The following is a 15,067-nucleotide window of genomic DNA, read 5'->3' on the forward strand; positions in this document are numbered from 1 at the left end:
CACACACACACACACACACACACAAAACAATAGAACAGATCAATGAAACTAGAAGCTGGCTCTTTGAAAAGATGAACAAAATTAATAAACCTTTAGCCAGAATCATCATAGAGAGAGACAGAGAGACAGAGAAAGACAGAAAGAGGAATCAAATAAAATCAGAAATGAAGAGCAGAAATAACATCTGACACTACAGAAATACAATTATAAGAGATTATGAAAAATTATATGCCAACAAATTTGACAACCTAGAAGAAATGGATAAATTCCTAGAAACATATAACTTCCCAAAACTGAATCAGGAAGAAATAGAAAATTTGAAAACAGACCAATTACCACCAATGAAATTAAATCAGTAGTTAAAAAAAAACAAACAAAAAAAACCTCCCAACAAATAAAAGTCCAGGACCAAAAGACTTCACAGGTGAATCCTACCAAAGATTTAAAAAAGAATTAATACTTATTTTCAAATAATTCCAACAAATAGAAGAGGAAGAAAAGCTTTCAAATTCATTCTATGAAGTCACCATTACCTTGATATCAAAACCAAATAAAGACACTACAGAAAAGGAGAACTACAGGCCAATATCTCTGATGAACATAGATGCAGAAATCCTCAACAAAATATTAGCAAACCAATCCAACAATACATTTAAAAATCATTCACCATGACCAACTGAGATTTATTCCTAGGATATAAGGGTGGGTTCAACATTTGCAAATCAATCAACATGATACATCATATGAACAAGAGAATGGATAAAAACCATATGATTATTTCAATAGATACAGAGAAAACATTTGACAAAGTACAACATCTATTCATGATAAAAACCCTCAACCAAGTGGGTTTGGAGGGAACCTACCTCAACCTCATATAGGACATCTATGAAAAATCCATAGCTAATATCACCCTCAATGGGGAAAAACTGAGAGCTTCTCTTATATTGTCAGGAACGAGACAAGGATGTCCACTCTCCCAATGTTATTTAAAATACTACTGGAAGTCCTAGCTACAGCAATCAAACACCAAAAAGAAGAAGGAAGAAGTCAAACGTACACTATTTGCAGATGACATGATACTCTAAATAGAAAACCCTAAAGACTCCACCAAAAAACTACTAGACCTGAAAAACGAATTCAGTGAAGTCACAGGATACAAAATCAATGTATGGAAATCTATTGCATTTCCATATACAAATTATGAAGTAGTAGAAAGAGAAATTAAGAAAACAATCCCATTTACAATTTCACCAAATATAATAAAAGTAATAAACTTAACCAATGTAGTGAAAGACCTGTGTTCTGAAAACTATAAAACAATGATGAAAGAAATAGAAGATGACACAAAGAAATGGAAAGATAGTCCATGTTTACAGACTGAGAGAACAAATATTGTTAAAATGTCCATGCTACACAGAGCATTCTACAGATTTAATGCAATCTCTATCAAAATATCAACAGCATTTTTTCACAGGACTAGAAAAAACAACCCTAAAATTTGTATGGAACCACAAAACACCCCGAATAGCCAAAGCAATTGAAAGAGAAGAACAAAACTGGAGGTATCACAATCCTAGATTTTAAGATATACTAGAAAGCTGTCATAATCAAAACTGTATGGTACTGGCAAAAAATAGACACATAGATCAATGGAACAGAATAGAAAATCCAGAAATAAACCCACAATTATATAGTCAATTAATCTTCAACAAAGGAGGAAAGAAGATGCAATGGGAAAACGACAGTCTCTTCAACAAATGGTGTTGGGAACACTGGATAACTATGTGGAAAAGAATGAAACTGGACCACTTTCTTACACCATACACAAAAATAAATTCAAAATGGATTAAGGACATAAATGTGAGACTTGAAACCATAAAAATCATAGAAGAGAGCACAGACAGTAATTTCTCTGAAATAAGCCATAGCAATAATTTTTCTAGATATGTCTCTTGAGGTAAGGGAAACAAAAGCAAAAATAAACTACTGGGACTACATCAAACATCAAAATGAAAAGTTTCTGCACAGTGAAGGAAACAGTCAACAAACTAAAAGGCTATCTAATGAATGGGAGAAGATATTTGTAAATGACATATCTGATGAAGGGTTAACATACAAGATATATAAAGCTTATATAAGTCAACACCCAAAAAATGAATAATTTTCCAATTGAAAAATGGTCAAAAGATATGAACAAATATTTCTTCAAAAATACACAGATGGCCAACAGACACATGAAAAGATTCTCAACATCACTCATCATCAGGGAAATGCAAATCAAAACCACAATGAGATATCATCTCATACCTGTTATAATGACTAAAATTAAAAACACTAGAAACAGCAAGTATTGGCCAGGGTGTGGAAAAATAAGGAACCCTCTTGCGCTATCAACAAGAATGCAAACTGGTACAACTACTGTGGAAGACAGTATGATGGAGTTTCCTCAAAAAATTAAAAATAGAACTACTGTATAATCCAGTAATTCCACTACTGGGTATTCAACCAAGAAATATAAAAACACTAATTCAAAAAGATATGTCCCCTATGTTTACTGCAGCATTATTTACAATAGCTAAATTATGGAAGCAGCTCAAGTGTCCATCAATAGATGAAAGGATAAAGATCTGATATATAGACACACACACACACACACACACACTCACACACACAGGAATCTCACTCAGCCTTACAAAGAATGAAATCTTGCCATTTGCAGCAACATGGATGAATCTAGAGAGTATAATGCTAGTGAAATAAGTCAGTCAGAGAAAGACAAATACCATATGATTTCACTCATATGTGGAATTTGGAAAACAAAACAAAGAAAAAAAGACAAACCAAAAAAATAGAATCTTAACAATAGAGAACATACTGATGGTTACCAGAGGGGAGGTGGGTGGGAGGATGGGCGAAATAGGTGAAGGGGATTGAGAGTATATGATGAGCATTGAGTAATGTATAGAATTTTTGAATCACTATACTGTATAGCATAAACTGATATAATACTTTATGTTAACCACACTGGAATTAAAATTTTTAATAAAAATATTCTCAACTTGGGCGCCTGGTTGGCTCAGTTGGTTAAGCGACTGCCTTCGGCTCAGGTCATGATCCTGGAGTCCCGGGATCCAGTCCCACATCGGGCTCCCTGCTCAGCGGGGAGTCTGCTTCTCCCTCTGACCCTCCCCCCTCTCATGTGCTCTCTCTCCATCTCTCATTCTCGCTCTCTCAAATAAATAAATAAAATCTTTAAAAAAATGTTCTCAACTTCAGAAATAATTTTAAAAGCACAAAATATGCATAAAAGTAAATAGATAAAATTTAAAATATTAAAAAAATGTAAAATAATGGTTTAACAGCTTGTCTATGTAAAATAGGGATTGGAATACTGCCAAGTTGAAAGAACAGTTGCCTAACAAATGAAAATGTTCAAACTCTTAAAGTCACCAACTTCGACTTTTGGTTTTTGAAAATAGAATTTGTTTAAACCACACACACACACACACACACACACACACACACACACACACACACACACTGGCCTAACCAAAAACACATTTAAAAGTTTAAAACCAGACATAGAGTTCATTTAGGGAGAATTTGGGAAGATCAGATAACTTTAGAAAACAGAAAAATGTAAGCTATTGTATCAAACTGCATATTGCATACTTTTAATTTGAACAGCTTTCCATTAGAGTTCTGGCTGTATTAGTTTATTGCTTTTTTGAGACAAATATCATCATAGTTTGCTGACAATGAAACATGGATTTTCTTACTGTTTAGTTAAAATAAGTGTACAAGGATAATGAAGGGGGTTATCTTTCCCAGTTTCTCGTAGAACAAGTTGGTAGACAATGATTTTTATTTGAGAAAAATGGACCAAAAAGAAACACAAGAAACTATGATATTTATTATATACTTATTTTTAAAAATGTTCTTTTTACCTCACATGGTCCTGATACAATATTTTCAGCTCCAGCACATATTTCAGACTCATTCAGAGTCACCTTCCCTTGATGGTATTGGCTGCATTTCTCATTTCCCATAATATAGAGATGTGCTACTCGTAAGAGACCATCAGAGGTGATAGCTAAAATGGGGTAAAAAATGTACAGTTAATGAGCACAGGGTAAGCTGAGAAAAATAAGAGACAAATAGAATTGTTTTAAATAAAATAAGTATGATATTGCCTTATCATTTTAAATATAGCTTACATCCAGTATAACCCCAGCCATAAACACTGCAAGTGGTTTTTTCAGGAATGGTGCATCCATAATTAGGTAAATCGATTGTACTAACAAAATCATCCAGGACAGCAGGCCTGAAAATAGAAAACACAATGGTAAATACCCTTGACTGAATTCAACACAAAATTAACAAATTAAAATTTAGTGTTAATTTTTAATATGAGATTAAGAGAGAATAAACAGTCTTGTTTCTTAAGAAAAAGGGAATGTCTAATATATAATGTATGTAGTAGAGGTAGGAGTAGGTAGAGAGAAAGGAGTCACTTACTTGCTAATATTACCTGCGAAATGGTCACTGCTTTTTTTTTAATTCATTATTTTACCTATTAAAGTTATCAAATGATCATTCACTAAGTTTTGGTGTTAAAGCAGGCTGATCAGACTATTGGTCAAACTTCATTTATTAATTTTTGAAAATTTTGAAGATGACTCTCTTTGTACACACACACACATATATGACGTGACATATGCTTTTTTTTTTTAAGATTTTATTTATTTGTTTGACAGAGAGAGACACAGTGAGAGAGGGAACACAAGCAGGGGGAGTGGGAGAGGGAGAAGCAGGCTTCCTGCCGAGCAGGGAGCCCAATGCGGGACTCGATCCCAGGACCCCGAGATCATGACCTGAGTTGAAGGCAGATGCTTAACTGACTGAGGCACCCAGGCGCCCCAACATGTGACATATGCTTTTATAATAAATTTACATAAAAGAGAGAGAATAGCCACATAGCTGAAGAAAAAGCTTCACTAATTCCATTGTAGGTTAAAAAGGCAAAACATTCACAAGCAACTAACCTAGCAAGCTTCAGTAAAACCAGATCTGATCCTTCAGGTCCATATACCAGCTGGGAAACATTTAGAACCTGTTTGCGTTTCTCGTCACCTCTTCCATGGACATCATGAATCCCAAGCCAAGCTTCATAATCTTTCAAGTCTTTGTTTCTAAGTAAAAAATTAAAATGTAAAATATAACTTTAAATTGGGTGATATTGTTCAAACATTATTATTTTAGCTTATAAGGGCAGATAAATAACCTAAGTTTAAAATTTGAATCAAAGTATAATAAAGAGCAACACATTCGTTATCAGAGATTCTGAAAGCTACAAGCACACATAAGCAAAAAGAGCTTTTAAGAGCTATTTAAGAAAAAAAAAACCTTTTGATTATGCTTAAGAGTAAATCACATGTGAAAAATTCTCAGGTAAAGCACATTACATGAATTATAATTTTCTTCAGATTTTCCTTCTTAGTTTTGTATATGTTTGGTTTATCAATGAGGATTGAAAATTTATACTAACAAAATCAATGACCCTGATGAGAATCAGGAAGTAAGCTTACAAATGCTGCCTCCTTAATTTTCCTTAGGCTAATTCTCATTAAAAATTATTCCCAGGATGATTTTGAGGCTGGATTTACATAAGAAAGGAGGCGTGAGATTTGAGATAAATTTTTGATAATTCAGAAAAGAACTTCTATCTAGACATAGTATGCAAGGAGGAGGTTGAGGAAGAATTATTTACATAATTCTAGCAAAATTTCCCCCCAAATGAGAGTAATGCCAATTGTGGAAAGAAGTGAACAGAAGCAGTATCCAGTCGTAAATATCAATTAAGTCAAATTAAGCTTTGTGAGCTAAATCTAAAGAAAGAAATTAATTTGTTCCTCCCTTGTTGGTGAATCTGTTAAATGAATACACATACTAAGCCTAAAAGCTAAATGGAAGCCCTACATATTTTTAAGTGCTCAAAACAAATATTGGTTTCAGAAACACTTACCGAGAAGGGAAACATTGTCTTGCAGTAAGAATCCAACTTTCCTTTATCAATGATCCTCCACAGATATGTTTATTTCTATTAGAAAGAGGAAAGAGAAACAAGTAACATCTGTGTGGAAAGGGTGCCTGCCAATTAATGCAAAACCTATGGCTCCATTTGTTAAAAAATAAATGCATTTGAGAGGAAAATATAGAAATTAACTAGAATAAAATGAGTAATCCTTTGACTGGAAAGATATTTGATGATTGTAGCATTAGCATTTTTTTCATAATGTGATTACAATTTTAGGAAAATAACTTTATTTTTGTATAAGGAGCCCTGTCACTACACACCAACATCCATTGCCAACACATGTGTTCACGTGTCTGTGTCTCTATCCTTGGGAGAGCAAGTACATACTACAAAAATAGAATATTTAAAATAAACAAAAAAAAAACCCACAAAAGAACAACAAAAACAATGTAGACCTCTTTAATTCAGTGTCTGATTGTAAAAATGCAAATTTGAGTTTTTACCTAAATGGTGAAAACTATCTGATGGTAGTAATATGTATTTGTACACTATTCCCTTCCTTCATTACCATTATTTATTTTTGATACATTAGAACATTGCTGAGTTTGAGTAAATTTGTTCAGCTTAACAAGCAATAGAACATTTCACTTATAAAATTAAAACAATTTTGTAAGACATCATCTAGGAAATTATAAAATATTTGTAGAGAATAAAAAACACTAGTGCATTTATTTGATGATCCTAAATCTGTAGATGCATTATTTTTTTGGCAGAGAAATGGAAAAAGCACAACTTTTCACAATTTACATTTCCAAAGAATACAGATGTTCAGTGCTTCAGAGGGTAATAGAAGGTTCCCAGACTAAGACCACAATTATTTATGGCCTGTACCACAGAGGAAGATGAGAGTATATATCGAGTTTTAATTTCTGTTCCTCTCAGTATGTGTTTTGGAAGAATAACTAAACAGCTGTTTTTACTGAGGACTTGGATTTAAAAGAAAAATATATTTATCTAAAAGTTTATACTACTCTAATCTGATGGAAAAGAGTTTCACCTGCTCCTCTAAGGATGGAGACTTCCAAAGGAGTATTCTCATACATTCTCCCATGGGTAATGATAAATTTAGAAGTATATGCCCCTTTTTTCTCCTGGAGTTATGAGATTTGCAAAGAATCACTAATTCATTCAGATATGTGGATTCCTGAAACATTTTCTTTCATAAAGAAAATGAAACACTCTTCCCCCAAAATTGGCAGCCTTTATTAAATCTTTTATGTTTCATAATTGGCTGTAATATTCTGGTCAGTTTCCCAATTCTGTTTCAGTACTACACATCTAGGACAGCTACACTAATTTGTAACATAAATATTTGTAAATTTTGATGGGTTACTCCTTGCAAGAAGGATATATTAAAAGAACTTTAGGCCATCTTCTACTTGGTATCCAAAGTTTTATGTATATTTATATCAAAGGACATAAACTCCATGCTTCCTAAGAAATTGGATTATTCATAGAAGAACTTTGGTTTCAAGTTGTCTTTATTCTATTTTAATGTCACTGTGATTTAACTGTAGCAAAAGATGTACTTTCCTCCTCTACTCTAGGAAGTTAGAGGTAAAGAAACAAAAAGGGTCTCCAAAAAGAGGAGATATTCGAGTTAGTATTCGAAGAATGAGAAGGATTTTCCAGGCGCAAAATATGGAGGAAGAAAGCTACAACATTTAGTGGGAACAACAGCTTAAATGTTTGGAGGGAGAAACATGGAGTGTCTTAAAAACAAGGGAAAATGTGGCTAGAATTCAGATGCATTTTGGGGTAGGTTGTATGATGAGGTTCCAATAGAGACAGATACAAAGATACTTTAACATTCTGATTACCATATGACATAATATATGTAGTATATAGGAAGTTGTAAGATCAGATTTTAAGTTAACTCCTATTTTCAATATTTAATTCTTCCAACATAATTACTAATCTTAGTTTTTGTATAAGAGTATATTGTGCACAATGATTTTACTGAGAACATATCTTTGATTCTTAAGAGCATTGAAAAATAGACATGTCAAGAATTTTTTTATCCATACCAAATAGTATAATAGCAAGGCTAGTCAACTATCAATACAATTTGTTAATCTTTTTTTAAATGATAAAATATTCTAGAACTTATAATTATTGTTATTTTCATTAGAATTACAATGACAAAAGTTAGAAATTAAAAGCAGATGTAAAGTTTCTGACATGATTATGCATAGGCATGTTAAAAAATAAAGTCATAATATCCTAGATTAGGAAAATAATTATGTGTGTGTTACAACTACTACAGTGATATCAAGGTATAAATAGTTTCTCTGTGTAGTTGTGTTTTCTCAATCACTCTGAAGCATCACTTGTAATCAGAGACAGTGCCAACACATATGGGACCTCCATGAACATTTAAAAAGACACTATGTCTGAAGGCACAAACTGTGAAATACAGGGCTGTTTGGCAAGCAGAATATGGTCAGTCTCCTCTTGTGTCCCACTCAAATGGGTGCCTGTGTGGATGGCACAACCATCCTGTTGGGAATATGACTTTTGCAAATAATCCGAATACGTTCTATTTGTGTCTATTAATAATTACCTGTATTTCAAACTAACCATCCATCCTACATTAGTTCGCGTTGGAATTCCATTTACAACTCGTAATTGTTTTGTTTTGGCACAAGATATTACCGGATCTAAAAAGAGGACCAAAGATAAATAACATTTTGACAAAACATTTTGAAATAATCAATGCCTCTCAGTTTTCTTAAAACAATGATAATTAAAGAATTGTAAATGTAATGTAAAATGTAATGTAAAATGTAACTACTGTAATTTTGTCAGAAAAACATTTGGAGGGAGAGAAGGTAAGTATTAAGACTGGAGTGTCAAATCAGGTCTAAAATGTTTGCTATAGATGAGTATATCTAAGGAGACAAGTAACAGAAAAATGAACCAACCCAAGGTATTTCAATATAAAATGAAACAATGTTATTTATAGTAGTTATTTCTAAATGTCAATGGAAATCAGTAACCTCAAAAAAACTGTTTTTATTAATTTTATTACATCTGAATCTTTATGATAAGAATATAGAGCCATTTTGAAAGATTACCAACATTGTATTTATTGAAATTGTATCCAGATGACATAATTGTTATATCCAAATCATTATATCCAAATGACACAATACCAAATTCTTTGGAGTCAACTTTTTCCTGACTCTTCTCCGTATTCCTTTCCTTATCCTTTCTTTTTTTTAAATTTTATTTTATTATGTTATGTTAATCACCATACATTACATCATTAGTTTTTTTAACTTCCCTTTTTTAATTTTTTTTAAATATTGTTATGTTAATCACCATACATTACATCATTAGTTTTTTTAACTTCCCTTTTTTAATTTTTTTTAAATATTGTTATGTTAATCACCATACATTACATCATTAGTTTTTGATGTAGTGTTCCATGATTCATTGTTTGCATATAACACCCAGTGCTCCATTCAATACGTGCCCTCTTTAATACCCATCGCCGGGCTAACACATCCCCCCACCCCCTTCCCCTCTAGAACCCTCAGTTTCTTTTCAGAGTCCATCGTCTCTCATGGTTCGTCTCCCCCTCCGATTTCCCATGCTTTATTTTTCCCTTCCTACTATCTTCTTTCTTTTCTTTTTTTTAACACATAATGTATTATTTGTTTCAGAGGTACAGGTCTGTGATTCATCAGTTTTACACAATTCACAGCATTCACCATAGCACATACCCTCCCCAATGTCTATCACCCAGCCACCCAATCCCTCCCACCCCCCACCACTCCTGCCTTATCCTTTCTACTCCTGTGCATGGTCTAAAATTTCCATTTGCGGGGCGCCTGGGTGGCTCAGTTGGTTAAGCAACTGCCTTCGGCTCAGGTCATGATCCTGGAGTCCCGGGATCGAGTCCCGCATTGGGCTCCCTGCTCAGCAGGGAGTCTGCTTCTCCCTCTTACCCTCTTCCCTCTCGTGCTCTCTATCTCTCATTCTCTCCCTCTCAAATAAATAAATAAAATCTTTAAAATTTCCATTTGCTTCTTCAGCCTGGGACACAGCAGGTGGTCTCTTAAGTCAAAACACTTGATTGAGTAACTTCCTTCAGCCCAAGAAGTATGCGAAAATCAGAAACAAGCAGCTCCAAAAAGATTTTCCTAAATTGAGGATTCACTGAACTTCTCAGTTTGTATCATCTTTTACTTGGTGGATCATTTAAAAAGCCTTAAAGATAAAGCAGGATAGACACACTGCATAACTTTCTGACCTTCTGATTTTATTCTTTCTAACTTTGGCATCCTGATTTAACTTAAAGGATGGTGAATATCCATTACATACATTTTGCCCAAAATTACAAACAAGGTAAATGCTCTTTTCAAAGTTAAATATAACATCTTGTATTTTCTGAGAATTGAATTTTGATATTCAGTATGTAGTTGCCTTTGTAACCTCTTTTACACATGCACGTAGAAAAAAATTAATAAAAACAAAGATTATTTTTATGATAGAAGTTAATATAGTGATATTTTTCCATGAAGAAAATGATGACATCATTTCTGACATGTAGAGAGTCAAATATACTATATATTTTAAAAGATTACTTACGGTCTAAATTGACTATTGTAGGTGTGGTATCACCTTCACCTGTAAAAATAAATAAATACACATATACACAATTCATACATACATATTTCTGTTATGTAGAACCAAAGCTATATATTGAAACGCAAATGCCCATGAATTGGATAAATCACTAAAATTCGTGACATTTTATTTAAGGATAAAACGTAATAGTATGCTTTTAGTAATTACATATCACTCTTACTGGGCAGTAATGAAGGTATATGCCTCCTGGTAGTGGATAAAGTGAGGAAAGCTCTATTTTATGACTCTGGAGCTTCCCAGGTGTGTGATTTGATGAGTGTGTTGGCAGTTTGGACTACACTGCTGACCTCAAGGGGCTGTATCATTCTGCCAAGATGCCCAACATGGCAATGGACGATCCATTGAATAGCACTAATGCTTATTATAGTTTGCTTGGGCCATTCGTATAGATAGACTGTTTTTTACTCTAATTTGGGTGCTTCGTATTTTTTCTGAAAATCACTTTTACTTTTTAATATGGCTGAGGATAACTGAAACATCACATGTTTCAGAAAACTCTTCAAGAATTCTAGAAGATAGAAATCAATGTCACTAAGGAAAAAGAGGGATAACAAAATATAATAATGTTTTGTTAGAATATTTCAAATAATGTTTTTTCCACACTGTCATAAAAAAAGTATGGAAAAAAGAGAACTGGGAACTGCTAGTTAATTCTAACTAAAAACCTCATAACTTACACTTTTCATAACCTCCCTACTGGGATTTAATGGCTGCAAAGAGAAAAGCTTGGAAGATGCTAGGATTTGAAAATACTTAGGCAATAATGAATGAGGCATAGGATATTTCCTGGAGTTTAATGTCTGACTATTCAGAATTGATGGCATAGAGTTTAGTCAGGCACTGTTTAGACCCAGGTGGTTGTTAATCCCTGGAAATGCCCTGAGCTCAAATAAACCGGCAACAAAACAATAATGGCATATGGCTTCCTTTGTAATACATGCAAATTTGATTGTTATTTATGGAGGACCTCATGAGAATTAATATATGCTAAAGGGTTTTTATTTATGTTCATTTTCCAGATCTAGATATTTTAAATGAATAAAGGTAAAGGCAAACATATAAATTTCATTATTTCCCTTTCCCTGTAGCTTAGCCTGGGGGAGGGTTTTGTTTTAGAGTCGGCTGAGGTCAGTGTTTTAGCTCATAGTACAAATTAGGATTGAGGCCAACTATGGTCATTAAAACATCAAGGATATTGGTTTTTCCACTGAAATCAATTACTTGAAAATTCTAAAATTAAAAACTAGGTATTTATTCCTTCTGGTATTGTGATGAAAAAGACTAGACCTCTCTCTCCTTAATTGTATTTCAAGTTTTCTATTTCTAAACATCAAGTTAATAGGTCAACAAAATAGTTCATTATTGTAATTTACTGCAGTATTTAAATTAAAAAAATATAGATACTGTATATTTGGGACTTTAATAATTTATAGTTATTTTATAGTTATTTTTCCTTTAAACCACTATTTCTCACACTTTAGAATAAGCTCAAATATCACTTAAAATCAGATTTCTAGAGATTCTGAGTTGGTGGCTAGATTATGAGTTTTTAAAAAGCATTCTAGTCTCTTCTGTTGCACACTTGGAGCCCAACTTTGAGAAACTGCACTCTAGGACTTGGCCATTTTACCATCAAATGCTATTCTTACTTCTTTTTGTTCCACCACAGTACTTAAATCTGAAATTCATATATGATACAAATCTTCAGGATTGATTCAGATTAGATTTGAAGGGAAACATGTCAATAATAAAAGTTTTACCTATGGAAGGGTAGGTAAATGTGTGTGTAGGGGGGTGTTTATATGGCCTCAGAACCAAATATGAGTTCTTACTGAAAAAACTTTCTTTAATGTATTCTTAAAGTTTCAACCAAATTCAAATCCTTATGGACATCACATATATCTCCAGGCAGATATCTATGTTCCCATTTTCATTATATAATTTAATGTGAATATATATTGTTAAATTATTATATTTACATAAATGTCTCTACACTGAGAACTAACCAAAAGAAAAAAAATATTGTTTACATTGCTGTATACTTAGCATGTTCTAATATAGGGCTTTGCACACAATAGCAACTCAATTTAAAATTGTTAATAAATGAATAAACAATACAAACTGAGATAGAAGTTAAGTTGTCCAAGGCACCTACAGTGAGAGAACTGAAATTCTTAACCTGTAAGTTGGAGTCGAAGCTCTTAACCACTACACTCTAAATACTTAGTACTGAAGATTTTTCTAAGATCTGCAAAGTGTGTATGTGTATAGATTAATATATAGGCACTTCTATAATTTTATTTTTACATATCTGATAGTCTTTAAAATGTGTGCTAATACTCTGTAAGCATTTTTTAAAAAGAAATAAAAACTTTTGTATGATTTGTAATACAAATGTACAGTGTGAAAATGATTTATAGAGTCTCTGCAGTTAAGTAAATAAGAACTCAAATCCTCTAAAGATAAATTTTATTAGCCTTTCACCAGCAGGAAAATGTAAATAAATCCTGGCTATAAATATTAGTTAGAAAAATGACAGTATAAAAATATTTATTGAAATTAATGTTCAGAATATATTGAAATAAAAATGAGTTATCTGCAATAGCATTTAATCAAATACTAGCGACACTCTGCAGTCTTCCAATAGCACATTACTAACTTTTAGTTTTAAAATGTTAGTTGAAAATATGTTTAGAAAACGTTTAAATTATTAGAGTCCTTTGTCAGGTTTATAAACCAAATCACAGTTCCCTGAGATTCTACAGGAGCATTTTACTCTTAACTGTGTCTACGTGCAGTAGAACTGTCTTAGAAGCCTGACTTTTTTCCTTCTTCCTAGACCATTGGATATTTTATTAGCCTCCATTATTCTTAATCATAGAAACTTCACAAAATGTTACCATCAGGTAAAGCTAATATTTATAAAAAATAATCCTTTAATCATTAAAAAGATGTATGTCCCAGAGAGGTAGATTTCTTTGCTTTGTAAAGAAGACCATTTTCAGGACTGAGGCAAATCCTAATATGAGAAAAATAGAAAATTAGGAACACCTGAATTAATTTGAAAGGCTTTGATTGCAGCTGATGAAATAAAATATAATGATATGATATGCTATTTCTTTGCAAACCTATAAAGTGTTTACTTACCATTATGGATAATTTATTTCCTAAAAATAGGTTGGGAAGTTCCAAGCCTTAATTATAGCCATACTAGATGAAAATCATACTTAAGAAGTTTGACTTTTTAATGCTAAAATTTCATGAAACATGACTAGCGTTTCCAGTTAAGGCAAGAAATTATCTCTTTAATTTGCCAAAAAATTATGTGTTTGTATTTCATGTTTTAAAGCAAACATCATTTCTTCAATCTAATCTTTTTAAAATGGGTACTTTTGTTCAAGGTACTTGCTACTAGCTTTTCTCACATGAAAAATATTCTTTTTTGATTTTATTGAGTTTTTACAATTTTAACCCCAGTATAGTTAACACACTGTTATATTAGTTTCAGGTGTACAACACAGTGATTCCACGGTTGTATACATCACTCAGTGCTCATCAGGATGAGTGTGCTCTTTAATCCCCAACACCTAGTTCACTCATCCTCCCCACCCACCAAGAGAAGCATTCTTAAAATAGACTCTTACTGAACTTACACAATATGTCCTTTTTTAAACAGGAGATAGCTTAATACAGTGTTTAAAGATGTTTGTTATAAACACAGAGCTGTAAGATAGTCTAATAAAATAGTAAAGAGTAAAATAGTCTTTTGCTACTGACACAGCTTCATAATAAACCTTTTGCACTCAATAGTATATGGAGGATATACTTCCATCTCTATAATATATATTATTCAGTGGTACTCAGTGGGGATAACTTTGTTCCCCAGGGGACTTTTGGCAATGTCTAGAGATAGTTTTTGGTTCTCATGACTGGAGGAAGAGGTGGTTTTATTGACATTTAGTGGGTAGAGGTGAGGAATACCACCAAACATTTTATAGGGCACAGGACAGCTTCCTACACCAAAGATACGCAGTACAAAATGTCAGTAGTGCCGAAGTTGAAAAATCCTGAGACATTTCTCCAAACTGACTTTCAGACGAGCTTTCCAATTCATAAAGGTAGCACAGTATTGAAAGACTCCGACTACCCGGACCTTCACTGATACTGGACATTAACAATTACTTTTTATTTGCTAAACTGACTGGTGGAAATGATCTTATGCTTCTACAATTTCATTTTTTCTTACTATTAAGCTTTAATGTATTTATTTATTTATTTACTATATTTACTCTTGAAGATTCATTTTCTTCA

The 15,067-nt window shown here is 32.8% G+C and overlaps 1 protein-coding gene across 2 annotated transcripts in view; it reads right to left on the reverse strand.

Annotated features, from left to right (window-relative positions):
• The window catches only part of HGF (hepatocyte growth factor), a 78,533-nt gene that overhangs the window by 6,984 nt on the left and 56,482 nt on the right, over window positions 1–15,067 (reverse strand). For both annotated transcript variants that reach the window (XM_027574640.2, XM_027574641.2), the window contains exons 12-17: window positions 10,697–10,735; window positions 8,664–8,760; window positions 6,029–6,103; window positions 5,049–5,195; window positions 4,221–4,327; window positions 3,951–4,096 (exon numbers count right to left, since the gene is read on the reverse strand). In XM_027574640.2, coding sequence (XP_027430441.1) covers window positions 3,951–4,096; window positions 4,221–4,327; window positions 5,049–5,195; window positions 6,029–6,103; window positions 8,664–8,760; window positions 10,697–10,735 — 611 coding nt within the window. The remainder of the gene's footprint in view (window positions 1–3,950; window positions 4,097–4,220; window positions 4,328–5,048; window positions 5,196–6,028; window positions 6,104–8,663; window positions 8,761–10,696; window positions 10,736–15,067) is intronic.

The sequence above is a fragment of the Zalophus californianus genome, chromosome 12 (genome assembly GCF_009762305.2).
Source record: "Zalophus californianus isolate mZalCal1 chromosome 12, mZalCal1.pri.v2, whole genome shotgun sequence".
In the NCBI taxonomy this organism is placed as follows: Eukaryota; Metazoa; Chordata; class Mammalia; order Carnivora; family Otariidae; genus Zalophus; species Zalophus californianus.